Source organism: Trichosurus vulpecula, chromosome 2, assembly GCF_011100635.1.
Source record: "Trichosurus vulpecula isolate mTriVul1 chromosome 2, mTriVul1.pri, whole genome shotgun sequence".
In the NCBI taxonomy this organism is placed as follows: Eukaryota; Metazoa; Chordata; class Mammalia; order Diprotodontia; family Phalangeridae; genus Trichosurus; species Trichosurus vulpecula.
In genome coordinates, this window is record NC_050574.1 from 458995826 (window position 1) to 459023270 (window position 27445).

Sequence of the window (27445 nt, forward strand, 5' to 3'; positions counted from 1 at the left end):
TTAAAATTGTGCTAAGGTGACTTTTGTAGGAGAATGGACCGAAAGTTGGTTCCTATAAGAAGACAAGAGGAAGGTGCTGGGATGCTGTGCTGAGAGCAAATGCCAAGGACCAGAAGACTTTTGATGTTCCCTGCAGGACAGCTATACAGGAAAAGACTTTTTGAATCTTAAAGGGACAATTGCATCATCGTTTTCCTTTGGGTCTCTGTATCTGGATTTACAAAGGGGACTGCCCCCTTTGATTTGTCAATGTGTCGGAGATTTTGAGGAATGGAAACCTTAGAAAAGGGTAATGGGGATGCGAGCATGATGGGAAGATAAGTTGATGGACAATTTATATCAGCAGTGATGTGTGTAGTCTTCAAAATTGTAAGAAATCAGAGGGGGAACTGAATGGGATGGATAATTGTGAAGACTTCACAGAGTATGTCTAATGGAGTAGGAGAGGTTTTGGGATTTGGCTTTGTGATGTTGGAAGGTCAGGGCCTGGAACTGTGGGCATGCCCTTCCCCCTCTCTCTCAGATGTTAGAAGATAATGAACTTCCTGTGAGCTATTTGTTCTCTGCTCCAGGAAGGTCTCTCCCCTGCCCCCACCCCATTTCTTCTCCTAAACTTTCAGATGCCACCCTGGCAGTTGAGTTCTAATAGGGAAAAACCTGAATGGACTGGATCAACCTTGGTCCTCTGTGTAGTTTTCGTGCCTAGACTGTAAGCCCACCTCCCAGCCAATGGTGAGAAGGGATAGAGGTGGGTGGGGATCTTTTTCATTAAGAGTATAAATTAAGGCAGGTTCCCTTTTACCTCGCCTCCTCCATTATGGAGGTGTGCCCAAATCTTGCAAGGTTTGTAAAATAAATTTGCTTTGTTTCTCCTAAGGATGTCTCTCCTATTATTTAAAAGTCCTGTCTCAAACACACTGTTTCTGTCTGTTTGCATTAATCTTTCCTCTAAAGAATACTTCATTGACTCAGACACCTAGGGATTAGTTTCTACTGCTATGTACCAGTGACAAAAGCACATACCATGTCTTGGTATCTGGGGTTGTCATCTGGCTTGTGGAAAGTTGTGAGCCTTCATAGCCTTGGGTGTAGATCAAAACATCTATAACTGGGTGTTCCATAACTGACTAGGTATCAAAACTAGCACTGGAATAAAACCCCCTGGGTTCTCTAGGCACCAACATTTTAGAGATCTTCCTCAAAGTTTATAAAGCTTTAAAAATTATGGTAACAGCGAAGTATATTTATACATATATAATGTGTATACATATGTTCATATTACATATAAATACACTAACACGTTTAAATAGAAAATAGGCTTAGCTTTCTATACCTGTCTAAAATAAGCTCAGATGATTGTTTCATCAAAGACTATCCATTTTTTAAAATATTGTCTAGATTGGGCATAATATTCTTTAATCAGATCTTTAATAGCATTTTCTGAAACCCAGCCATCTTCCTTTTTTGATCATGTATATTTTTTATGTGTATTCCTGACTCATCTGCCCTTTGTTGAATGTGACCCTCATGGGTGAACCTGTTTCTTGCAATGAAGTTAAGTATTATTTATAACTCTTCTGCTTAAAAACATGAAGAACCAGCCAGGTAGAAATAGAAAGAAAGGGCGCCCATGACTCAATGCCTCCTTCTCTCACTGGCCTCTGGCATTTCCCTCTTTAAACAAGGTGACTTCCTTCTTAAATGTTCTTCCTTGGGCTCTTTGAATACAGAGCCAAGTAATGACAACTTATTTATCAGCAAAAAATAGTGAAGACAGTCATCAGAATCCCATCAAATACTTCAAAAAAAAATGATTCCCCTGCATATACTCAAGCAGATAGGACACTATTCTCCTCCTCCCCATCATTTTCATAGGACAATGAAGTCAACTGCCCTTTGACAGTTCTTTAAGAGTCTACCACAAAGGGTGAAATGGGGCATCTTTGGTTTTCTCTCTTTTCAAGGGGTTGTATTCCCTATAATTGGATGCCTGCTCACTTTGATGAAGTAGCCTTTGACCCCCTGGAAAATAATGTAAATAAAATATGTATGTAATGCAACTATCCTATTACCACTGAGATATTTGCACCCTGTTCTAAATTCAAATCTTTTCATTAATCAATCACTCAATAAAAAAGCATTTAAGCATCTACTAAGGTCCAGGCGCTGTTCTGGGTGCTGAGGATATAAATATAAACGTGAGACCATCCTAACCCTTGAAGAACTTAAATTCACCTACTTATAGCTGTTCAAATGAATTCCCTGAGGCCCTGATTTTTTCTCTGAATCCCCATCACATGATATACACCATTTTGGGGAGGGGCCCAAATCTGTGACTATCAGTGTAGAGAGCCCCCAGGGTAGAAACTCTCTCCACTAATGCAGACAAACATTTTGGTAGGATAAAGACACAATTTACTTTGGATAAAGACACAATTTACTTTTAAAAAGGAGAGCAGGATAGATTTGAGAAAACTGTGTTTATAGCATTTTAACTCTTATTCCCCAAAGCAATAAGTCTCCAAATGTCTGATAGAAAAAATTATGAATCCAGCTTGCTCCCAACCCCATATCCCATCACCCCACACCACCACAACCAGCCTGGCAACCCATTCTAGAGAAGCAGAAAATGCTGGGTTAACAACTTGTCCGTATGGTGACCCAAAAAGGTGCTGTGACTATGAGAACACAGATCCAATGGAGTAATAGAATCGACTATTAAATTAGTAAAATTATCTTTAGAAAAATAGGTCCATTGTTAGCCCCAATGTAAGGACATAAAGCTTGCAGAGCCTCTCACTACCTACTCTTCACTCTTTAGCTACAATAGGGTTTCTAGTTGTTCCTAAATTATCCATGTGGGAGGTTAACACATATTTGAAATTCCCTCATCCATTTTATGGAAGGACTGTGCTAGTTAGTCAGTAATAAGAAAACAAGAAAATAAGCAGCTGAGTCAGAAATGTTAATGCAGAATTAACTATTCTGAAATGGGGGAGTAGAGGTGGGGAGGGGAGTGTCAGTGAAGAAATGTGATGTTTGAAAATGAGTACTAAAAGTTTTAGAATTCTTCATAGAAATTCCAGGGAGCTAGAGGATTCTGCAGAATTTGTAAACTTATGAGAGAAGAAAGGATACTTGAAGATCATCTGGTACACTCGCTCTTACGATCATTGAACTTGGTGTATGTTTGTATATATATGTATACATGCATATACATATACACATATATATCAGCATAATTTATTTTCTTTGTAATTCTGTTTATTTTTTCTTTTAATAAAATTGTTATTAATTAATTTTTTCAATTATTAAGCATTCATTTTACTTTTTTTCTCTTCCATTTCCTCCTATTCACTGGAAAGGAAGGAAGGAAGGAAGGAAGGAAGGAAGGAAGGAAGGAAGGAAGGAAGGAAGGAAGGAAGGAAGGAGGGAAGGAAACCTCTAGATATAAACACAAACAAAGCATATTCTCATATTGGTCCATTAACTCTCTGTTACAAAGTGAATAGCATCTCTTTTATCAGTCCTTTGGAGTGATGGTTGATATTTAGTTGATCAGAGTTCTCAATTCTTTTTAAGTTGTTCATTTTTATAATATTAGTGCTACAGTATAAATCGTTCTTCTGGTTGCTTTCACTTGACACTACAATTGTTTCTACAAGTCTCCATGTCTTATTGCAATCTATAGAGGAAGTTAGCCTAAGAGGACACAAAATTTTTAAGAATGAAATTCTGAAGGAACATACACATATACATACACACACACACACACACACACACACACACACACACACAATGTGAAAAAGAGTTAACACAAGAGACAAAGGTCTGGGAAGTCATAGAAAGACTTGGATGTTGAAAAGAAATACATATTAGATTGACCAAAGGAAAGTAATGAAGGTTAAATACAAAAACATAATATAATCTTGGAAGTATAGCAACTGGATTGCTAAAGCTCAGAACAAGCTATAGCTGGCAAGGTAAATTGAGGAAAGGGCAAATTTTAAAAATATAAAACCATACTGGGAAATGGAACAGGGATCAAAGAAAGGGAGAGGACAGCTGCTTAGGATATATGCAAAGATGATAACAGATAATAAAGCGATAGCAGAGCTACTCAATTCTTACCAAATTTCTGTTTTCTCTGCCTAAGAGAATGATCTTTGAATTTGGAAAAACACAACAAAATGGTTTATAGGGAGTTGATATTCAAGATAAGTAGTGCTCTCACCCTAAAAGAGCATCCAACTGCCATTGATAAGGTCCAGTTACCAGACCAAAATGAACTATATTCAACTGGCAGCTGTGATGATTGAGTCACTGGCAATGTTCTTTGAAAGATTATGGAGAATAGCTGAGGTGCCACAGGATTAGAAAAGGGTAAATGCCCCCCCTTTTTTAACAAAGGAATGAGGAGGGGGAGACAATGGAATATGCAAACTGTAGACCAGTAAGCTTGACTTCAATTTCTGGAAATTTTCTAAAACGTATTATTGAAGAGATGGTTCGTGAAAATCTAGAAAAGGAACTGTTTTTTGCAAAAGAGGATGACGGTTTCTTCCAAAACAGGATGTGTCAAAACAACCTCATTTTCTTTTTTTGGCAAGCTCACTAGACTAAAGTTATGATGTAAGTCTAATTTACATAGATTTTAGCAAAACTTGTGATGAAGTCTCCCATGCTGTTCTTATGGACTGGGTGGATAGATGTGGGCTGAATTATAAAAATTAAGTGATTTTAAAACTGGTTGAATAGTTGGACCATGTTACCATGTCAAGGGCCTACTTCAGGAAGAATTACTTGGTCTTGTGCTGTTTAATATTTTTATCAATGACTTCTACAAAGGCATAGGTGGAAGATTTTCAAATGGCACAAAACTGGGAAGGTTACTTAATATTTTATATGACAGAGTTCCAAAAGATCTTGACAGGTAGCACATAGGAAAAAAAAAGAATGTGGAAGTAAAGCAGGTAGATTTATGGCAGATTTCACAGTGATTTTACACTTGTAAGGATGGTTAGGTATGAAGTGGCTTGTGCTTATGCTCCCCAGTTAGAGAGCAAAACTCTCGAGAATGGGCTGGGGGTGGGTCCCCAGCCCTAGGACTTCTTCTATGTGGGGCCTATTGCTCCCTCAAACTGTAAATAAGTGATACTTGGCAACATAGGGACAGGGAGGACTATGGATAAACAATATGAAATCCAGTAAATGTATTCTTTAACAGGACACATTTAAGACAGGCACCAATGGAAGTAAGGCTGGGGCAGAGGATGACTGGCCCATTGTTCCTCCCTTTATTCATCTCTCTTCTTGCCCCGGCAATAAAACACATGTATTTTGTTCATTCAGACATAGGTCATCTGTCATGGTCTTATAGAAGGGAACTGTGGATGTGGCTGTTACCAGCTGTTGCTCTGGTATCCTGCCGCTGCCCCTACTTCTCTCTTTCTCATTCTCTTCTAAAGTCCCTCACAATGTGTTGTGTTGTCTGTGAAAAATCTCTGCCCAGCCTCCATCCCCAACCTACTCCACTCCCCACTCCCTTCAAGGGCTCTATTCCTAAACCAGGAAGAGCTACAGATCCCAGAAGGTTTTATGTCCATCCAGCTCTCTACCATGGCTTGATAGACATAGATCTAATGGTTACATTCAAATTAAATATACTGCTGCCACTTCTATCCGTTGCTCTTACTTCTCATCTCTGGAATTAAATCTAATCGCTCTTCCACATAACAACCCTTCAAATACTTGGTCAGCTATTATGACTCCCCTGAAGTGTCTCTCTTTCAGGCTAAATGTCCCCAGTTCCAGCAACCAGTTTTTATATGACATAGACTCAAGTTCTACCACCATTCTGGTTGCCCTTCTCTGGACACTCTCCAGCTTGTTAATGTCCTTCCTAAAATTTTCCCTGGCTCACAATGCTCAGAAGTGTCAAAGTCACTGCCCAGTGCCACCAGCAAATCTCCCAAGAACACAGAACAAGATTAAAATATAATTGGGAAATAATTGACAAAATAAAAAAAAACACAATGCAACCTAAATAATATTAATTTGTGGTTTTCTAAATTAATATGCCACCTGCAGGGATGGTACATTTTCATATGAGTTTATACCACTGCATTAGGTCAGATGCCTCTCATTCTTCAAAAACAAAGAGGGTTAATGAATTCCCTGGATATCTTTAGATATTTCTCTCCAGTCCCATACCCTACTTTTGATGTTTTTATCTCACTGGAATTTTCATTTGTGTTTCCAATATTTCACTCACTATTTTTCCCAAAATGTCTTAGAGCTGAATTCCCCTATAGAATTTTAGGTCATGGAAATCCTACCTATCCTTCCTTGGAATGCTTTAAAAACCTCTTTCCCCAATCACGGGTGTATGTCACATCATATATGTCTGTTTTACTTCTCCTTTAGCACTGTAAGATGGAGTAGTCTAGAGCTTGACAGTAAAGTGTCTGAGGAGTTGAGTGTGACATTGCTCTGGGATCACCTGGGGAATTTATATCAAGATGTAATCTGTGTCTTGACCTCGAGAAACCTGAGAAATGTTTTTGCCTGATGTCCTTAAGGAATGGTGGTTAGATACATTTTTTTCAGGTAATTTAATGACTTAAATTCATTCTCTCTCTCTCCCTCTCCCTCTCCCTCTCCCTCTCCCTCTCCCTCTCCCTCTCCCTCTCCCTCTCTCTCTCTCTCTCTCTCTCTCTCTCTCTCTCTCTCTCTCTCTCTCTCTCCCTCTCCCTCTCTCTCTCTCTCTCTCTCTGTCTCTCTCTCTCTGTAGTCTAGTTCCATATTTTTTCTTATCATGTTTATTTCAAGTTGAAGTCTACTTTGATTTCACTTTACTGTATTTTCTGTCACTGTTGCTTTTCTTCTTCTCTATGCCATGTTTTTGGTCAGATTTTCCACTACTTTCTCTGTATTGTTGATTTCTGTTACTAAATTGTCTTGTTCCATTTTTGATGATAAATTTTTGCTGTCTCATCAGAGACATCAGACTTTTCATCATTTCATCAGATCCTTCTTCATTTCCGTTAGACATCTTTTTAAATCTAATATGTCTTGTGTTAGATGAGTTTTGATTCTGGGACCCTAAATGTTATTTTTCCTTTGGGATAATTCTCTTTGAGATCTTTTAGTCCACAATATTTGCCCATTGTGTTGCATGTATTTTTGTTTTTCCTGCTTGCCCTTGTGCTTTCTATATCAACTATTCTCTTTTGAGGCTTATTGGTTGTTTCTCTTCTTTTTTCCATGTTTCTTATTTATTCATTCATTTGTGTGTGTTTCTATTTCCATTCATATAGAACAGGGAGATTGAGGTGCTTTACTACACAATCTTGCTAAAGTTCAAAATTATCTCTTTATGAATAGAGAGCTCATATGGAAACCAGTGATACTTGGGTTCAAGTCACAATTCTGGACCTGTCAAAACATCTTAGCTCTCTAGACATCTCTAAGATTGTAAATTGTAGAGTTGTCAACCTGCATTAATATAAGGATTTTCCTCACCTGGGAGTCCTTATACCAATGAAATCAGAGGTACAAGTCTTATTCCTATTTCTTGTTAATTTGTTGTCAATTCTCTCTCTTTAGACTGGCAATCTGAGTTTCCTCTTTAAAAAAAATAGATTGGCTAACAGTATACACACAGATATGTGTGTGTATATATATATGCATATATATTAGACTTTTAAAAACATGATCTCATTCAATAATTCAATGCCTTATTTGGGTTTTTTATGTTTACCACCTTTGATTTTCAGAATTTCTCTTTCTGTGGTTTGCTTTTCTAGCTGTACTATCTTCTGCATGAAGCCTTTCCTAATCCCTTGACTGCTAGTACACTTCTTCCCACACTATCAGGTATTTAACTACTATATGCATATGCAGAGATTATATACATGTTTACATGTACACATATACCGCATCAATATAAAGTTGATGTATATGTATTCCAATATATATCCATAAACTTTAAGTTGATGCTGTGTATATTTTTATAGGTATTTGTCTCCATTAGAATGCAAGCTTCTTGAAAGTAAGGATTGGTTTCATTTATTGTCCTTGTATCCATAGAACCTAGCACATAATAGATACTTAATAAGTATTTGTTGGTTAATTGTTGAAAAATTAATTGCTGAAAAAATTGTATTGTTGAAAAAAATAAGCACAGGAAAACAAAAGGCATGTTGGGGGTGAAGAGGAGGTAGCAATGTGGCTCAGGGTGGCAAATAGTTGTTCATTTTGTCTGAAGCACAGAGTACACAAAGAAAAGAATATAAGACTAGAAATATAGTGTTGAATCTGATTGTGAAGGATCTTGAATACTAAGCAAAGGTGTCTGAACTATGTTGGTAGGCAACAGAAATTCTGAAGATCACAGAAACATGGATTTAGATTTGGAAGGAAAAATAGAATCTAACTCCTTCATTTATAGATGAGGCACAGCATAGCTCCCTTTTGTTGTCAACTTTGCCGATCTAAGAGTGTAAAGTGGAACCTTAAAGTCGGTTTAATTTGTAGTTTTCTAATTATTAGTGATTTAGATCATTTATTTTTATATGCCTTTTGGTAGCTTAGATTTTTTTTTCCTCTGAAAAAGTCTGTTCGTATGCTTTGACCATTTATTTATCACTTGAGGAATGGTTCTTAGTCCTATAAATTTGATTAAGTTTCCTAAATATTTAGAAATGGAACCTTTATCTGAGAAACTTGTTGCAATTTTTTTCCCATTTGCCTGCTTCTCTTTTAATTTCAGTTGTGTTGATTTTGTTTGTGCAAAAACTTTTAGTTGCATGTCATAATTATCCATTTTACCTTTTCTCTACCTTTTTGTTTTTATTTCTTTGTCACAAGCTCTTCCCTTACCCATAAATCTACAGGGTAACTTCTCCCTTGCTCCTCTAATTTGTTTATTATGTCATCCTTTATATCTAAGTCACATACTCATTTGGAGATTGTCTTGGTAGATGGCATGTTGGTTTACATCTAGTTTCTACTAGACTGCTTTTCAATTTTCCCAACAGTTTTTGTCAAATAGTGAGTTCTTATCCCCAGTAGATGGGATCTTTGGGTTTATCAAACACTAGGCAATTGTGCTCGTTTCTTTCTAACCTAATCCACTGAAATCTTTCTATTTCTTAGTAAGTGCTTTTTACTTCTTAACACATTCTTAATCATCACTTGTTTTGATGACTACTGCTTTGTTATGTAGTTTGAGATGCAGTATTGAGATGTGTCTTTTTCAATACTGCCTGAAATCATCTTACTGACTTCTTTCAAGTCATTTGTCTGTGTTCCGGGTCACTATTTCCATCATCTTTCTATGAATTTAATGGACCTGTTTTTGCTGAGGTCATAGAGAGCTTTTTGCAATCTTGGTAAAAACCAACATAAAATAAATGGAGCAAGTAACCTTTGGAAACTTTGATACCAACTTGAGTTTCAATTATGCCCTGCCATTTTTTTAAACAGAGTACATTGTCTGCTGGTTAAGGCACACTAAACAGAAATTAGACAATTTCATCCTGAACATCTTCAGTAATCAACTTGAACTTGTGAAAAGCAACCTCATAATTTTACAAACCATTAAAGCTTGATTTAAAAAAAATGCAACAAGAGGCTATTAGAGGCAATTTGTTCCTTGAGTTATTGTGAACAGCGAAGAGTCAATATTATGTATGTTGAACATAGTTGATGCCTTGAAATCATAGAAATTCTTCTTGAAAAATAGATCAACCATTTACTTCTTGACCCCAATTTTATTGTTATTATAGTTAGGTGCTTATTCTCGTCAATAGCCATAATTCACCTCAGAAAGCCAAGGAACTCAATTTGGTTTTTAAAGTCTTTCACAACCTGGCCTCAATTTACTCTCTCAGACTTATTATTCTTTACTCCTCTTTCCATCCTCTATGATCCAACCAAACTGGCTATTTCTCACACATAACATCCATCTCCTATCTCTAAGTCTTTACACTGGCTATCCTCAACTCCTGCAACAGATTCCCTTCTTCTCTATGCCTTGGAAAATCCTTTAACTTCCTTCAGGATTCAGCTCCAGTTGAATCTTCTACATGAAACTTTTTCTGATTCTCTCATCCACTAGTGCTTACCACAAAAAAACCATATCCTATATTGAATTTTTTATATTTAATATTTATATAATTACACATATACATATTTTCCCCCAACAGATCATCACTGCCACCATTATCATCGTGATCATCATTGCTAACATTTATATAGCACTTACGGTTTGCAAAGGGCTTTATATATTATATATCATGTATATAATATATACATATATATTAAACTAATTTGACACTCATAACAACCCTACAAGGAAGGTGCTTGCATTGATCAGCATACTTAAGTCTTTCAAAGTTGTTGTTTCTAACAATGTTGCTTCTTCTTGTATAAATTTTTCTCCTGATTGTACTCACTTGACTTTGCAACATTTCATAATTCCCAGGAGTCTCTACAATTGTATTTCATGATCTTTCAGTGCAATAATATTCCATTACATTCATGTACTACAATTTGTTCAGCAATTCGCCAATTGTAAGAACACTTTCGGTTTCCAGTTTTGTTTTTTTTTAATCCCCTTTCAGGATCAGGAAGCTTGTTTTACCTACATCTATTCCCTCTCCTATATTAATCTATTTAATAATGTCTCCTCCTCCCCACTTGTTTTCATCTTGAGTTTGATGCATTCCAACACCACACTATCTGTTTGTATTTGTGGGTTCAAACTTCTTCTGTCTTATTCACATAAGAATGAAGTTCATCCATTGGCCATTCACCCAGCCCTTCTTCCTCCATACATATGTATTCTTTCGTACTCCAGTAATGAAAAATATCAAGCTCCACACCCCTTACTTCCATAACTGTATTTCTTTTCCCTCTTAAAAAACTCAGAATAAAATAAATCCACTCCTAGATAGTCTTTTTCTTACTTAACTCCCTCAGTACTCTTTGGAGACATTAAAGTTATAAAGGGACACTTGTTTCCTCCTCCCCCTACTAGAAATATTAGTACTGCATCATCATACATTATCTTCCAATTGCTCAGATAAATTTACCGTTTCTAGATATTTTTGACTTCCATGTTTGCATTTCAAAGTTTCTACTTAGCTCTAATCTCTCCATTACAAATTCTGGAAAGTCCTCTTGTTCATTAAATATCCACTTTTCCCCCCGGTAGGATTACATTTAGCTTTTATTAGCATTTATTCTTGGTGGTAAGCCCATATTTTTTGCCTTTTGAGACATTATATTATAAGGTATACTTCTATTAATAGGGGAAGCTGCCAAGTGTTATGTTCCTTGGTACTTGATGTTTGCAGTATCTTTTTCTTTGACATGGAAGCTCTGGATTGGGACTATGGCATTCCTGGGACTTTTCCTACTTGGGCTCCTTATAAGAAGTAATGAGCAGTTTTCTTCTATTTTTGCTTTGCTTTCTAGTTCTTACAGATCTGAGCAGTTTGCACTTAAGATTTTTTTAAAATAGTGACAAGGATTTTTTTAAATCATGGTTTCTTGGAGTCTATTGATTCTTTTTGTTATATCTATTTATCTTTTAAACATTCATCTTTTAAATTTTAAGCTCCAAAATCTCTCTTTCCCTCCAGCCTCTGCCTCACCCACTGAAAAGGCAAGCAATATGATACCGATTATACATGTAAAGTCATGCAAAGCATACTTCCATGTTAACATGCTTCAATCTGCCCTCAGAGTTTGTAAGTCCTCCTTCTGGAGGTAGATAGCATTTTACATTATGAGTCCCATGGAACTGTCTTGGATCACTGAATTGATCCAAAGTATCTCAGTCTTTCACAGTTGATCATTGTTACAATATTGCTGTTACTATGTAGAATGTTTTCCCAGTTCCGCTCACTTCATTTGCATGAAAGTTGATTCTCTAATGTTCTCTAAATATACCATCATATTATCTGCAGTGAGAGTTTTGTTTCCTCATTGCCTTTCTTATTTCTTCAATTTCTTTTTCTTATCTTATTGTTATATTCTAGTACAACATTAAATAACAGTGGTGACGATATATATCCTTTCTTTACCCCGATCTCATTGGTTTATCCTCATTAGATAATGTTTGCTCTCAGTATTAGATAATACTTATTTTAAGAAAGTCATGGTTATTCCTATGCATTCTGATATTTTAATAGTAATTAATGATGTCAAAAGTTCTTTCTGCATTTATTGATACAATTATATGATTGTTACTGTTTTGTTATTGATATGGTCAGTTATACTTCTGGTTTTTCTAATATTGAACCAGTCCTGCATTCCTGGTATAAATCCCACATAGTGTATGATGTTCGTGAGGTATTGCTGTAATCTCCTTGCTAGTATTTTAAAATTTTTACATTAATATTCATTAGGGATACTGGTCTATTGTTTTCTTTTTCTGTTTTTGCCTGCTCTGGCTTAAATGTCAAAACTATATTTGTGTCATGGAAGGAATTTGGCAGGACTCCTTTACATATTTTTTTCAAATAGTTTATATAGTATTAGGATTAATTATTCATTAAATGTTTGATAGAATTCACTTGTAAATTCATAGATTTTTTTCCCCAGGGAGTACATTTAGGGATTGTTCAATTTTTTTTTTTCTAAATTAGGATTGGGGCAGCTAGGTGGTGCAGTGAGTAGAGCACTGGCCCTGGAGTGAGGAGGACCTGAGTTCAAATCCAGCCTCAGACACTTGACACACTTACTAGCTGTGTGACCTTGGGCAAGTCACTTAACCCCAATTGCCCTGCCTTCCCCCCTCAAAAAAAAATAGGATTATTTAAGTATCTTATTTCCTCTTCTGTTAATCTGGGCAATTTATATTTTTGTAAACATCCATCCATTTCACTTAGATTGTCAGTTTTATTAACAGGTAATTGGGCAAAAAAGCTCCTAATAGCTACTTAATTTTATCTACTTGGTGGTACATTGACCTGTTTCATTTTTGATACTTTTTCATCTTTTTTTTAAATCAAATTAATCAATAGATTTATCCCCTCCCCCACCTCCAAAACCAGTTCTTAGTTTTATTTATTAGTTTAATGGTTCTTATTTTTACTTTCAATTTTATTAATCTCTGATTTTCAGAACTTCTATTTGGGGGTTTAATTGGAGATTTTTAATTTGTTGTTTTTCTATTTTTTAAGTTGCATACCCAATTCTTTAATCTTTCTCTTTTATCGATGTAAACTTTTAGAGATAGCTAATTTTCCACTGAGTACTGCTTTGGCTGCATTGCACAAATTTTGGTATGTTGTCCCATTGCCATTATCTTTAATGAAATTATTGATTGTTGCTATTTTGTTCTTTCTTTTCCACTTTCATTCTTTACCACTCATTCTTTAGGATTAGATTACAACCAGGTCTGCCTTAACATAAATGGACCATTCAATAGACCTCCCACTCCTCACAGGTTCTGTGTGGCCCCACCCCTTTTGTGGCTCTGCAATTCCCACAGTTCAAGAGACTTTAGTGCCTAAAGCAGAGGACCCCTGGTGTGGGGTTGCTGCCCCTGAAGAGAGCTAGAGCTAGACCCAGCCCAGGGTCCTGCTTCTGGCTTGCCAAGGAGTCAAATTTGCATAATATGAATTTACATTAAGCAAGGTTTATCTATATTTAGTTCCCAACTAATTTTTAATGTATGCTTCCAAGGCCCTTTATTGAACACAATTCTTAATGCATTATGGTCTAAAAAGGTACATTTCATATTTCTGCTTTTCTGCATTCATTTATGAAGTTATTAAACCCTAGTACATGGTAAAGTTTTGTGAAGGTGTCATGTACAACTGAGGCAAAGGTATATTCCTTTCTATTCCCATTCAATTTTCTTCTGAGGTTTATCAAATCTAACTTTTCTACAATTCTACTCATCTCCTTTATTTATGGTTAGATTTCTCTACTTATTTGTGAAGGGAGATAAAGTGAGGTCCTCATTAATATAGTATTATTGTCTTTTTTCTCTCGTAACTATTTTTTTTTAAAGAATTTGAATTCTCTGCAGATTGAGGCAAACCATTTGTTCTCTTTTTTTTCCTTCTTTTTTTGGCATTGTTTCTTCTTTCTCATGGTTCATTCCATTGGTTATAATTCTTCTTTACAACTTGACTATTGTGTAAATAAGTTTAATGTGAAGGTATACATATGCAGAACCTATATCAAATTATGTGATTATAAGCTCTCTTGGGGGAGAAGGAGGAGAAAATTTGGAACTCAAAAACTTGTGGGACTGAGTGTTGTAAACTAAAAATAAAAAATAAAAAAAAGAATTTGCATTCTACGTCATTTGATGGATATGTTTAGTGACCCATTCATGGCTGTTGGTAATACTTAATTGTCTATGGCAGGCCTGCAGAACATTTGGCCCACAGGCCTCTTTGGGGCTCGCAAAAGGATTTCAGGCAGCCCACAAAAAATGTAGAGGTAAAATAGGCCTGTACAACATACCGCCCACAGGCCACTTTGGTGAAGGGCCATATGTTGTGTAGGCCTGGTCTATGGTATCTTTTAGCAAAATGTGATTTCCCTGATTATCTCTTAATTAGGTCTATTTTTGCTTTTGTCTTGTCTGAGATTCTGATTGCTATCCCTGCCTTTTTTACTTCAGTTGAAGCATAATAGATTCTGCTCTAGCCCACTATTTTAACTTTGTATCTTTCAGTTTCAAATGTTGTTTCTCGTAAACAACATATTGTTGGATTCTGGTTTCTAAACTGGTTTCCATTCTGCTATTCTCTTCTGTTTTGTGAGTTCATCCCATTCATGTGCAGTTATTATTACTGTGTGCAGTTATGATTACTATGTATTTCCCTCCATCCTATTTTCTGTTTATCCTTGTTTACCTTGCCTCTCCTCAAGTCAGTTTTGCTTCTGAGCACTGCCTCCTTTAATCTGCCCTCCCCCCTTTCTCTTATCTTCTTCCCCTCCTACTTCCCTACTTAGTAAGAAAGATTTCTATACCCAACTAAATTCTTCCTTTTTGAACTAGTTCAGATCAGAATGAAGTTCAAATGTTGCCTGCCCCTCTCCTCATTTCCATTCCACTGTAAAAGGTCTTCCCTCTTTTATGTGAGATAATTTTCCTTCTTTCTCTCCCTTCCCTTCTTCCAGTGTGCCATTCTTCCTCACCTATTTTTTTTTAAATAATTCCAACATAAATGACTCACACCCTGTAATATCAATTAAGTTGGGTGTCTTTGATTGAGCCTTACTAGGTGCTAAACCCCAGGCTCCAAACTCCTATCTATTAGGTACTAAGCCTATGTGGGTGTGAATTGGAAATGAAGGTGGGGCTTCAGGTGGGGCCAATTAAGGGAGGTGTTAACTCCAGAGCCAATAGTAAAAGCCTAAGTTCCGATTACTTAGATGACATTTGATGATGTCTGAAACTGTATAAAAACAGAGAACAGAGTTATTTGCTTAAGGCTCTCACTACTGGAGGTGCGGGACTCTGGGCAGCCCCTCTAAGGGCCTTCCGGCTGAACTCAGATGTTGATGGTTTTCTTGGTAGCTATGAATTGTATTTGGTCTGTTTGTAATTTGATTGTATTTGCTCTGAAGTTCAGGGTGCTGGCTTCTTCCCCTGAACTAAATGAATGATATCTGTATGTTGCATTAAATTAAGACTGTTAACCCCTTAACGTTGCTTTGGTTAGCAAAGCAGATCAAAAGAACCTGGGCTTGCAGCATTCTGTGAACCAGTTGTTGTTGGTTTTACACTCCCACAGCAGCTGCTAGCTGGATTGTTGAAACACACCCATATTGTCTATGTAGACTTCTAACTGCTTGAATGATACTAAAGTTCTTAGGATTTACATGTACCATCTTCCCATATATGAATATAAATAGTTGAACTTTGTTAAGTCTCTTATGATTTCTCCTTCATATTTACCTTTTTAAGCTTCCCTTGAGTCTTGTGTTTGAATGACCAGTTTTCTATTCAGCTCTGGTCTTTTCATCAGGAATGCTCTATTTCATTAAATATACATTTTCCCCCTGAAAATTTTTCCAGATAGCTTATTCTTGGTTGTAATCCTAGCTCCTTTGCCTTCCAGAATATCATATTCCAAGCTCTCCACTCCCTCATAGTGGCAGCTGCTAAATTTTGCTCAATCCTGACTGTGGCTCTACTGTATTTAAATGGTTTGTTTCTAGCTGCCTTCAAGCTTTTCTCATTGAACTTGTAGCTTAGCAATTCGGCTATAATTTTCCTGGGAGTTTTCATTTTGGGATGTCTTTCAGAAGGTGATGGGTAGATTCTTTCATTTTCAGTTTTGCTTTGGTTCTAAAATATCTGTATAATTTTCTTGAAATATGATGTCTACCTTTTTTATTGTGACTTTCAAGTAGTTCAACATTTCTTAAATTATCCCTCTTTTGTTTTCTAGGTCAGTTGTTATGACTTATTTTGCATTTTTTTTACATTTCTTCTATTTTTCTTCTCAACTTTTATTGTATCTTGATGTCTAATGGAGCCGTTAGTTTCCACTTGACCAATTTTTAAGGAATTATTTTCTTTGGTGAGGTTTTATACCTCTGTAATAGCAATTTAGATTTGAAGATCTTTCCCACCCATTAATAGGCCATGCGACCTGCTTACATCACAGGAAGCCTAAGTCACATGTGGTAGGAGGAGCTTGCTGAGAGGAAAAGGAAATTGTATCAAAGGAAATGCCGAGAGAGCAGTTAGAACTGAGGGAGAGAGGATATGTGGTTGCTGTGAGTGTATTTTTGGGAAGGCCCCAGAAGGTGGGCAGATGGTTTTGAGATGGTGAGGCTCCATGCTGTGATATTGTGTATCGAATTCTTTGCGGCTATGAAGGATTGGGCATATTGGTTACGGGATCTAATCCTCTGGTGTCTGAATAAATGGTTTACTTCCTCTATCTTCTATGTGGAGAATCTCATAGATTTCGTGATACAGAACCACATAGGCATTTTGACAATTATCATCTATAGTGTGATTATTGCCTTCCTGATACAACCTCTTTTTTCATTTAGCCAATTCTGCGTTATTTTCGTCAGCAAAATTTTGTACCTCTTTTGCCATCTGGCTAGTTTTTCTTTTTAAAGAGTTCTTGTCTTCAGTGAGGGTTTGTGCCTCTTTTATCATTTGAGCAATTTTTTTTAAGGTGTTATTTTCTTCAGCATTTGTTTGGGCCTTTTTTATCAAGCACTTTTTTCATTGCTTCATTCTTGCATTGCTCTGATTTCTTTCTCCAATTTTTCTTCTACCCACCTTATTTAAATTTTTAAATTCTTTTTTGTTTTTGCTCTTTAAGAAAAAAAAAAACTTTACTTCTTCCAGAAATTCTTGTTGAGCTTGTGTCCAATCAGAATTTTTCTTTGAGGCTTTGTTTGTAGATAGTTTCATATCGTTCTCTACTTCTGAGTTTGTCTTGAGTTTCCCTATCACCATATTAACTTTTTATGGTCAGGTTCTTTTTGTTATTGTTGCTTGCTCATTTTTTCATCTTACTGATTTTGATCTTTATGTTACAGTTGGGCTCTCCTCCTGAAGGTGGTGTCACTGTCCCAAGCTTCAGGCTTTTTCACTCTTCTGTTTTCATAGCTATTTCTGGTGATCTGTAAGTTTTTGGTGCTTTCAAGGCGGTATGACCCAGAGAGAGATGTGGTCACTTTTCTCCTGGTCTGCACGTTGGTCCTTAACCAGGTAGGCGCCCTCCTCCCTTGCAACTACAGCCACTAGTGCTCCTCTCACCCTGGAATTGAAACCTGAAACTAGGGCTTCTGTTCTCTCTTTGCCCTGTGACCAGGACCCCTACTTCCTTGTGACCACAGGGAGTTCTCTTCACACTGGAATGCTACCCCGGTAATGAGCAATGGAATTACTCAATAGCACCTGGTCCTGCACCCAGTGTGACAAGTCGCCTGTAGTCTTTGTATGACCAGTTATCCAATTCTCTCATTGTCTCTGAGTAGTGAGATCTCCTGAAACTGCTGCCACCTCCAAGACCCACAACTGATGTTATAACCAGTTACAAATCTGTCCTTCCAACCTAAGTTGTCTTGGGCTGGCAAAATGTCTCCTCATAAGTTCTTGTTGACTATGCTGCTCCAGAATTAATTTGATACATTATTTTAAAGTTGTTTGGGGCAAAATGTTGTGAAGAATTTGGCTTGAATGCTTCCGCTAATCCACTATCTTGGTTAAACTAGGTCAAATCCAAAGATTCTTATATTCCTTGACCTGTATTCAAGTTGTTTTGATAGCAGAGTGTACATGTTCTTTTGTCTTTTTTAATTCCAGTATTTCTTGTTTCATGGAGTCATTTGATTTATTCTAGTTTTCAAGGCATACATTACTTAGCTATGGTTTGACGCTTTCTCTTTTAAGCTATTTATTCTTCCAATTCCTTCCTCTAGATATTTTATTTAATTTATCCCTTGCTTCATTTCTCCTATATAGTGTAGTCCTTCCTGAAAACCCATATGCTTATGCATTATTCTTATAGGTAGGATTTTGGGGTATCTCTGGATCTACAATAATTCTTTATAATGGTTTATTCAATTTTCCAGTTTTAGTTCCTGAATTGAAGCTTTGTTCAGGGCCAATTTCTTCTCCCTGCAGTGTTTTTGATTGGGGTGGTAGTCATGCTCAGTCTCAACCTGAGAATTCCCAGTTCCTGAGCTAATATTCACTTCTAGATCTTTTAGATTGAGTTCTGGATATTTAGGGTCCCCTAGAGCATCTCAGTATTTTGAAGCCCTGGGGTGACAGTCTGTGTTTCTGGGCCTAGTGGATCCCAAGGTACGAATTGTGGGTACCTGACCACCCCAGGGCCTTCTCATGGCAACCCTCTGATCTTGCTTTCCAACATTGGGCCTCAAATAGTAAATGTGTCTCTGGTTATGGTGGGTAGGTGCCAGATGGAACTAGCTTTGCTGGTGGCCTCCTTTCCTGATGTCTGGGAACATTTTACTGATTCTTCTGCAGCAGAAGTTGTCACACACTGTAATTTGTTACTGGATTCCTTAATCATTATTCAGCCTAGTGAGATGTTTACTTTTGCTGGAGTAGGTCTATGAAGTGACTGCCTCCACTTTTGTAACTTTCTTGACAGGAAATTGTGTGTGTGTACACTCTGCATGTATTCCACAGAAAGATTATCATTCAGAGTAATACTGTCTATACATGTAGATGTATAGACAACCCACTGCTGTTTTTGCTATTATCTTGGGTTATTTGCCATTTCTTTTGGTTTATTCTCATAGTAACCACACTCGCAAACAGACTAGGTAGAAGCAGTTAGGTGACACAATGCATGAGAGTACTAGATCTGGAGTCCCTCACAACCTGAGTTCAAGCCTTCGACACTTCCATACTATGACGAAATGGCAGTCTGGCATAGTTGCTGGATTGAGACCTGGGAAGATCTGAGGTTGATCCTGTTTCAAGGGCCTACTGAGTCATTGAACCTTTCAGATTGTTTCCTCATCTGTACAATGCATATAATAGCATTTATCTTCCCAGGGTTGTAGTGAAGATCGAATGAGATTTGTAAATTGCAATCTAAACCTTAAAGCACTATATAAATGCCAGCTATCAATATTAGTGAAAGCGGAACTACAACTTGAATACTAGGCCAATACATACTTAAGAAATATTAGCACCACCACCAACTAATGTTAATGCTGAATTCATGATTACACTTGTCCATTATGTTCTTCATGGATTTTCTGTGAAAAAAAATTTGAATTTAAAATTAGCTTTATTTCCACTATAAATTGACTGCACTAAAGTCACCTCCAAACTATATGTGCTTAGGCAATGAAATATAATTTTCATTTAGTGTAAAGACTCCCCCCCCAAAAAAAAACCACACTAAAAGCCATAAAATACTGCAAAAAGAAATCTTATTTGAATTTTCCACACTATTCTTTCCTCCAGTTTGTACAATTAGTCTACAAACGTATTAAATCAGAGACTGTGATTTAGGCTACTTAAAGATATAACCAAAGAGTTTTCTAATTCCCCCAAAGCCTTAATCAGAAACTGATTTGGACAATCGTGAAAATAAAATGACCTGAGAGTATGCTGAGATTACAAATAGATTACCTGATTGTAATGGTGATCTAAGTATTTCAAGAAGTACAAAACTATCTAAGAATCCTAGCAAAAAAAAAAACAAACTACAGTTATGAAATTACACATTTTCTGATTAAAAAGCAACGAAGTTTAATAGGATTAATTCTGAGTGGTCAAAAATGGGAGAGGGGGGCAGCTAGGTGGCACAATGAGTAGAGCACTGGACCTGGCATCAGGAAGACCTGAGTTCTAATCCGGCCTCAGACACTTGACACACTAGCTGTGTGACACTAGGCAAGTCACTTAACCCCAACTGCCCTGCTTTCCCCCCTCCAAAAAAAAAAAGGGAGAGAAAAATTTCTGCTGAGTGTCATTAGTATTTCATTCCTACATCCTCATTTATACCAAAGTTCAACATGTCAAATAAATGTATGTTCAACTAATCCCAAAGGAAGCCTGGTAAAAGTAGGCTAAGGACTGGCCTAGAGAAGGTGTGTATAGCTACATTGTTTTGGGGTTTTTTTTAGAGTTAATTATAAATACTTGAATTATCTCTTAAGACAATAGCAAAAATCTTCATCCTTTTACATATTACATAACAAATGTTAAAGTGCAGAATAAAGAGCTTCATAGAAATACGAACAATATTGTGCTGTGATTCACATAAACTTTCCACTGTCATGCAAACCTATTTTTACATGCTTACTAGATTTTTAAAAAAAACAGCAATGAACTTAAAATATACTGACAGTTGTGTTGATTTTTTTCTTTTGCAATTAAGAGTATATTAGTGGGTTAGAGTGCTCTTCAGAATAAAAATATAGATCCTGAACCTAAAAATAATTTGCACTTAGTCATATTCAACTCCACACAGAAAGAGATACAGAATGTAGTGTTTTCTTAGTTTATTAATTTATTTTGCAGGAATCTGCAACTCTCCGAATATGTACTGGTTGGAGGTACGATGCATGCATAGCCTTTTAATGCCTTTGTACAATTTCATCTCAAAATAATTTCATTCACAGCGTACACGGAAATCTAAAATAGAGACACCATATTTACAAGATTTATTAAGCTCTTGCTTTTTTAATGAAAAAAAAAACTGTGATCAATCCTGTTACAATAGGGAAATATGGATTAGGTACATTATTGGTATCATTATAAATAAAAATTTAGAAATGCTCAGCTTTTAAAAAAAACTTTCCATGGCTTTGAAAAATCAAAATTAACTAATGTCATAATCCCATTGACCTTTGAAGGCTCAAGTCATGCAAAGTCTACATGTATTAAATATTTGAAGATGTAAATAATACTGAAAATGTACCTCTGGTGAATGTGGAAAATGCCATCGAAATTAAAAATAGGAAAATACTGTTTACTCTTTCCATAAGATACAGTAGTGATGCAACAGTCAGTGCCCAATTATTCCATTTTTGCAAAGTACACTTTTTACTTCTGGTTTTCTGCAGATATATATGTATGTATATGTATGTGTATATGTGTGTGCGTGTGTGTGTATATGTGTGTGTGTGTGTGCATGTGTGTGTGTGTATGTGTGTGTGTGTGAGTGTGTGTGAGAGAGAGAGAGAGAATCCCTGTGGCATGAACTCATTTCATTAACACTGGTAAAACTAAAATAACTGAACTTTTAATTAGGAAAAGACATTTTCACATTCCAGGGTGTACCACTGACTTTTTTTTTAAGATCAATTTTTCTATACATTTAAACATAATCTTTACCTTTTTGCTTTCCTTATTCATATTAATTTCAAAAGGAATTTATGATTTGCTTTCAAAATCCTATATATAACTTGCCACAGAAAGACTGGATATGAGATCCAGATACCTGTGACATAAAGCAATTAACAAAGTTTACTGAGACATTGATTTCTTTTTTATCGTAATCAAAAAGTACTAAGATTGAGACCAGCTCTTTAAAAATATTACACTGCTCATCACACCTATCATTTTGTGGGAAAATACACAAACATAGTAGCACCACTCCTCTCCCTACCATCATTAATCTGTAGCTCTAAGACTACTTGTTTTACAAATGCATTTTCCTCAGCTTCCTTTATCAACCAGTCCCTCCCCTGTCCCTCCCCAGCCCTCTAACTCTGCCACCAAACAGAGTTAACAATATCAGTTCAATGCATTTTAGGGTGCTTGGAAGGACTTTGGCTCCTCTATTCTCAATTAAAACTTTAGAGAACTATTCCATAATTTAAGACAGTTAAATATAACTTTAAAAAAAAGTTTATCAGCATAGTGAAATGTCATAAAAGTTTGTTCTACTGTGTACATTACCATCTGTATCAACCTAGTAGCATGCTAACAGAAATGCTGTTATTAGAAACCAGAAGGACATTGACTGACCAAAACAGCATTGAGCATATTGTCTCCTAGGCTGGACTGGAGTTAATGTAATTTTCAATTATATGCCACTGTCTATCTATGCCAATATTACTAGATTCTAATTTTGAAAGGCATTGCCCACTTCTTAAATTTTGGTGATTTTAATGCTTGAACTGGACACAGGCACACATTCTTTATACACTAAATATTTAAGCATATCTAGTCTATCAGTGGCAAAGTTTCACTTTTTAAAAAAATAATGACAATCTAAACTGGTATATCTCTTGCACAGCCAGAAAAGTAGCACACACAAAATCTCTTAAAATTAACTTCTATTTCTTTTATATTCACCCTAATTAACTATCCAAGGACATCTTTTTTTTTTCATTTCCCCTGGCAGGTGAAACCTATGATCGACTAGAAATATCACCAGTACCAGAAACCATGCATCTACTGTATGGTAACAACTTATTTACTTTGATGCATTTCATGCAGAATTTTCTAAAAGCTGATTTTATAGGGTCTTAATAAAATATCAAAATATTTTCAAACATGCTATTTCCATTCTCAGCTGAATAACTGATAAAGGTCAATTTGGTTGCTGCCACTCTAGAATGACAGCATACATTATTGGTAAGTTTTTAGCTAGAGTGACACCAAGCAGTATTTTCCCCCTAAAATATTATTTTTAAAAAGGGCTGACCATCAATAAACAGATGTGAAAGCATAGGAAGGCAAAGGCATTGGTGTATAGAAACAATAGGGCTGGTATGTGACTGCTGAAAACACAAGATTAACAGATACCAGTGTTACAGAACCTTTTGAAAAAGTGTTGTCAATAATGTGTTTTTTTAAGCTAATCTGCTTTCTCACCACTATTTTCAGTTTTGCCATAGCTGTGGTTTTTAATCAGTGTGATTCAACAATTATACGCTAAAATGTTTATTCTGTGAGACAAACTGATGCATTTTAGGTATTCTTCCACATGAGAAAAATATCGGTGAGGTTGTGTTGGAGTATGAAATCATTAGAATTTTGATGGACTTTGATTGGGTCATTGATAGAAAACTATTAAGAGCTCTGATGCCTTTGGTTTTGTTACATTTATTAGTGCAGCTTGCTTTTCAAGATCTGCCAGAGACTGATCTTCTAATAAGAGTGGTACAACTGGCGTCTCTTTAGCAATGGCAGACCTACTAACTTTACTGCTGTCTTGATTCATCAGTATAGCAAAGACTGCAGAATCCTGTTCTGAGCAAAGTAGGAAAATGGCATCAGTGGGAGAGAAAATATTTCTTCTTTAAATTATACTAATGAAACGGATAATCCCTTATACCTAATTTTCCATCAGTGGTGATATCTTAGTCTGTCATATTTACCTTTACCTTACATTCATTTACCTACACTCCAAAGTTGTAGTTTCATAAACATGGAGTGCTTTAATATAGCTATTTAGATTACATGAATGATTAATATTACCTTTGAATAAAGGGTATCAACGCCATAGCTATGCTAGTTGGATTTAGTTTGAAAATCCTCTGCATTCCTCATTCTACTAATAACATTTCCTGACCAGCCCTTCGTCCCTTTATTTCCCCAAAATGCAATGGACAACTTTACAAGATTAGCCATGTGCAATTTCCAACACGCTGGTTTATTAACAATGTGCAAATAAACCTTTATAGCTAATATTGATTACATTTGAGCTAAATCAGGATTGTGGCACAAAGTACTGTCTGTGCTGTAAACATCATGAATTCTTCACAAAATTGGAAGCTGAGAAAAGGCCTAAGTAACAGGGTGCCAACACTTCTCATACATAACCACAGCTGAGCTCAAGTATTCCAAACGGAATCTGGAACTGGTCTGCATTTGGCATCCATTCACTGTACTATTAGCAAAGCACAGTCTGATGAGTGTCACATTTAAAAGCAGACTTTATGGGGACTTGTTAGCTGTAAAAACACAACAGCCTAATAAAAGCATGCAGTAACTTTTTTTATCCATTATGTGGCATAATTAGGTCTCTGTTAGTTACCAATGTTGATACAGCTTAATGAATGCTGTACAGGCAAAAGGGATTTTACCACCTCTGATTGTACCCTCAGTAATATAAGGCTCATGCCTATGTCCTGACATGTGTGTATGTGTGCGTGTGTGTGTAGAGATTGAAATTACCCCTGAAAAAAGCAGCAATTACAAACACCCTCTGATTACTCTGCACATAAAATAATCTGGTTGCCTTTTCCTGACTTCTTTTTTCAGCAGGATACAATGTGGCAGAGCATGGAAGCGTTCTTTTCCAGCACGCTGTGATCAGGTGAGTCTGTGCTAGAGTGTCACAGTTTGTCTGGATAACTGTAACAGGATGCACTGTGACTCAAAGTTCTAAGTTTAAGAAATAAGGGCCACTGAGCAGTAAATATAGCCATAGGGATTAAACAGGAGCAGCTCTTGGCTTTCCTGTATACATTCTTTGAGGAGTGAATCCTTTCCTGGTTTCAAGTATCCCTTCAACATAGCACACAATGTGGTTAAGAAAGAAAAACATCCCCCTCATTTTTTTCTTTAGTGTGGTAGACAAGTGGATACTATTTCAAATCTCCTTCCCTTTGGGAAATTGGAAAGGAAAAGACTGGTCAGATGGTCTGAAGGAGTCGCCAGGATTCCTTTTCCTCTGTGGGTGCTCAGAATTTCACTCTCAGCCTCAACAGTCTCTTCTTGATTCAAGTGTACCGCGGCATCTCACACTGCTCACAGCGATTTAACGCTGGGTGATTCAGAAAGGTGCAACTCTTACAATTCCATGGAGCCCCCTCAAACTCTTCATCTTGTGGCTGGGTCCTTGGAGTCTGTTTGGAGTTGTTTGGATGTTCTGGGGGAAAAAAGGCAAAAGAGTAGACCTTTTCCTAGTTACAGCAAAAACTGCTATGCCGGGAGCGATGCACACATGGAACCAGAGAGCAATTATGTGGTAGGTTTTTACAGAGGGAAAAAGCTAAGAATTTGTGCACACCTCCTTTTACTTTTCTAAAACCACTTTTACCCCCTTGTTAGGAGATGGAAATGAATACCTAAAAAATATACTGTTAGCTAATCAATTATGTTTCAAGTTCACCCTAATGTTACATTTTGCCCATATTTTACTATCTTTGCTAATTTGATGGACATGAACTGATACTTCAGATATCTTTGACAGCTGAGAATACTGATCAAAGTGGGAGAAATAATGGAAAAAACACCCCACTGCATTTCTAATTATAAAAAATTTTCTCTTTTAAAATATCTATCCTTAGGTACAATGTCTTTTCCCACACCGAATTTTCCTCAACTTTGAACTTCAATAAAGCAGACTCAATTCCACATAATTAAACATCTGATTTCTATTCTTACTGTATAGTTTGATGCATGTAAATTCTGTATGTGTCAAAGTCCAAATAAGGCTTGTCTTCACTATGACTACAAATCCTTAAGCATAGGGCGGGTACCAGGCTTTCCGAGACCCCTTGCAGAATCTAGCACAAGTGTGACATTAGGAGGAGATCTGGATCGGAATGAGAGGAGTAGGACCCTTGCTCTAGCTCTTGGTTACATCACACCTCCCTGGAGCTGCAATCTCCTAAGCTATCAAATAAAGACAAATACTAATTAAACATCATTTCTCACAAACTTCTTAAGCTCAACTGAAAAAGGATCTCAGTTCTAGAGCAAGAAGGGAACTCAGAAGCCATCAAGTCTGACCCATTCATTTTATAGACGCAGAAACTCTAAGGCCCAGGGAAGACAAGCGACGTATCTGGAGAGCTAGTGATCATCAGAAGCGGTATCTGAAGCCAGGTGTCCTAACAGAACAATGTTCTATTTTTAGGAATCTATTTGATAGCCTGTACTTTTCCCCCTGCCTTACACTAAAATGTATGATGAAAGCACTCTATAGACGGCAAAGCACTATTACATGTTACACTTGTATAATTATTGTGGTAATGTAATGATAATACCGTTTGAAGATCTGTCTGAGTCACATGAGCCTGCAGTGGGAGGAGCTGGCCGTGGATGGAACAGGAAGTTGGTGTGAGTCAGAGCTGGGAGGGAGCCCATGGGAGCTGCAGCTTGGAGAGGGAGGAGGCAGTCAGTGAGAGCAGCAGTTGTGAGGGAGAGCCAGGGAGTGATTTTGCTTAAGGAAGTTTTGTCTGTGGGAAGGCTGACAGAGGGAAGGCTTGAGGATGACGGTGCCCCTTGCATTGTTAATGTGCATAGATTTCTTTGTTGCTATGATGGATTTGGCTTTCTGGTGTTTGGATAAATGTTTTGGTTCTGTCTTCCATATGGAGAGTCTGTTATATTTTGCGATTCAGAACTATACCGGCACATTCATAGCAGTGGCTGTGGGTATCGCATTGGCGCTACAAGTAGGTGCTCAATAAGTCTCTACACCAACGATTTATGATTACTGCGTTTCCATTTGTAAATATTCTTAAAAGTGGGGAGAAAGCCAGAGGCCTGCAAATAATGAGCATTCTATAACCGGCGGGGGGGGGGGGTCAGGAAATGTCACCCTCTGTAAAAGAATCTTTAAAAAAGTTATTGGTATATTTTGTTTTGACATAAACATTCCAACACACTCACATACCAACTCACTACATTTAGGTACATTTCCTGAAAAGCAAACTGACCTTTATAAAAAAAATGATCAGAACGGCTACCATGGATCCCTTTCCACTTCTGTCATTTACCTTTTTTAGACGAAGATTGTGGGCTACATCGGTGATTTGGTATCGATGTTGTCCATTCATTTTATTTGCCTTGCATTTTGTTGCCTTTCCACGCTGTCTTGATTTTCTTTGTTGTAATCACATTTCCTGTTTTCAGGCCCTCCTTTCTGAACCCTGAAGCTCTTCACATAAATCCTCTGAAGTTTCTCTGAATTCTTCCTATTCCTTGTTCCTCATGGTGCAACAGTATTTCATTATACGTCTATCTACAATTTGGGGAATT

At 36.8% G+C, this 27445-nt stretch overlaps 1 protein-coding gene across 3 annotated transcripts in view; it reads right to left on the reverse strand.

Annotated features, from left to right (window-relative positions):
• Nucleotides 1-20969: 20969 nt before the first annotated feature.
• TAB3 (TGF-beta activated kinase 1 (MAP3K7) binding protein 3) overlaps nucleotides 20970-27445 on the reverse strand; it is a 90865-nt gene continuing 84389 nt past the window's right edge. For 2 of the 3 annotated variants that reach the window (XM_036744551.1, XM_036744552.1), the window contains exons 8-9: nucleotides 26449-26559; nucleotides 20970-25325 (exon numbers count right to left, since the gene is read on the reverse strand). In XM_036744551.1, coding sequence (XP_036600446.1) covers nucleotides 25177-25325; nucleotides 26449-26559 — 260 coding nt within the window. In that variant the 3' untranslated portion in view covers nucleotides 20970-25176. The remainder of the gene's footprint in view (nucleotides 25326-26448; nucleotides 26560-27445) is intronic. The other variant, XM_036744553.1, reaches the window with a different exon arrangement.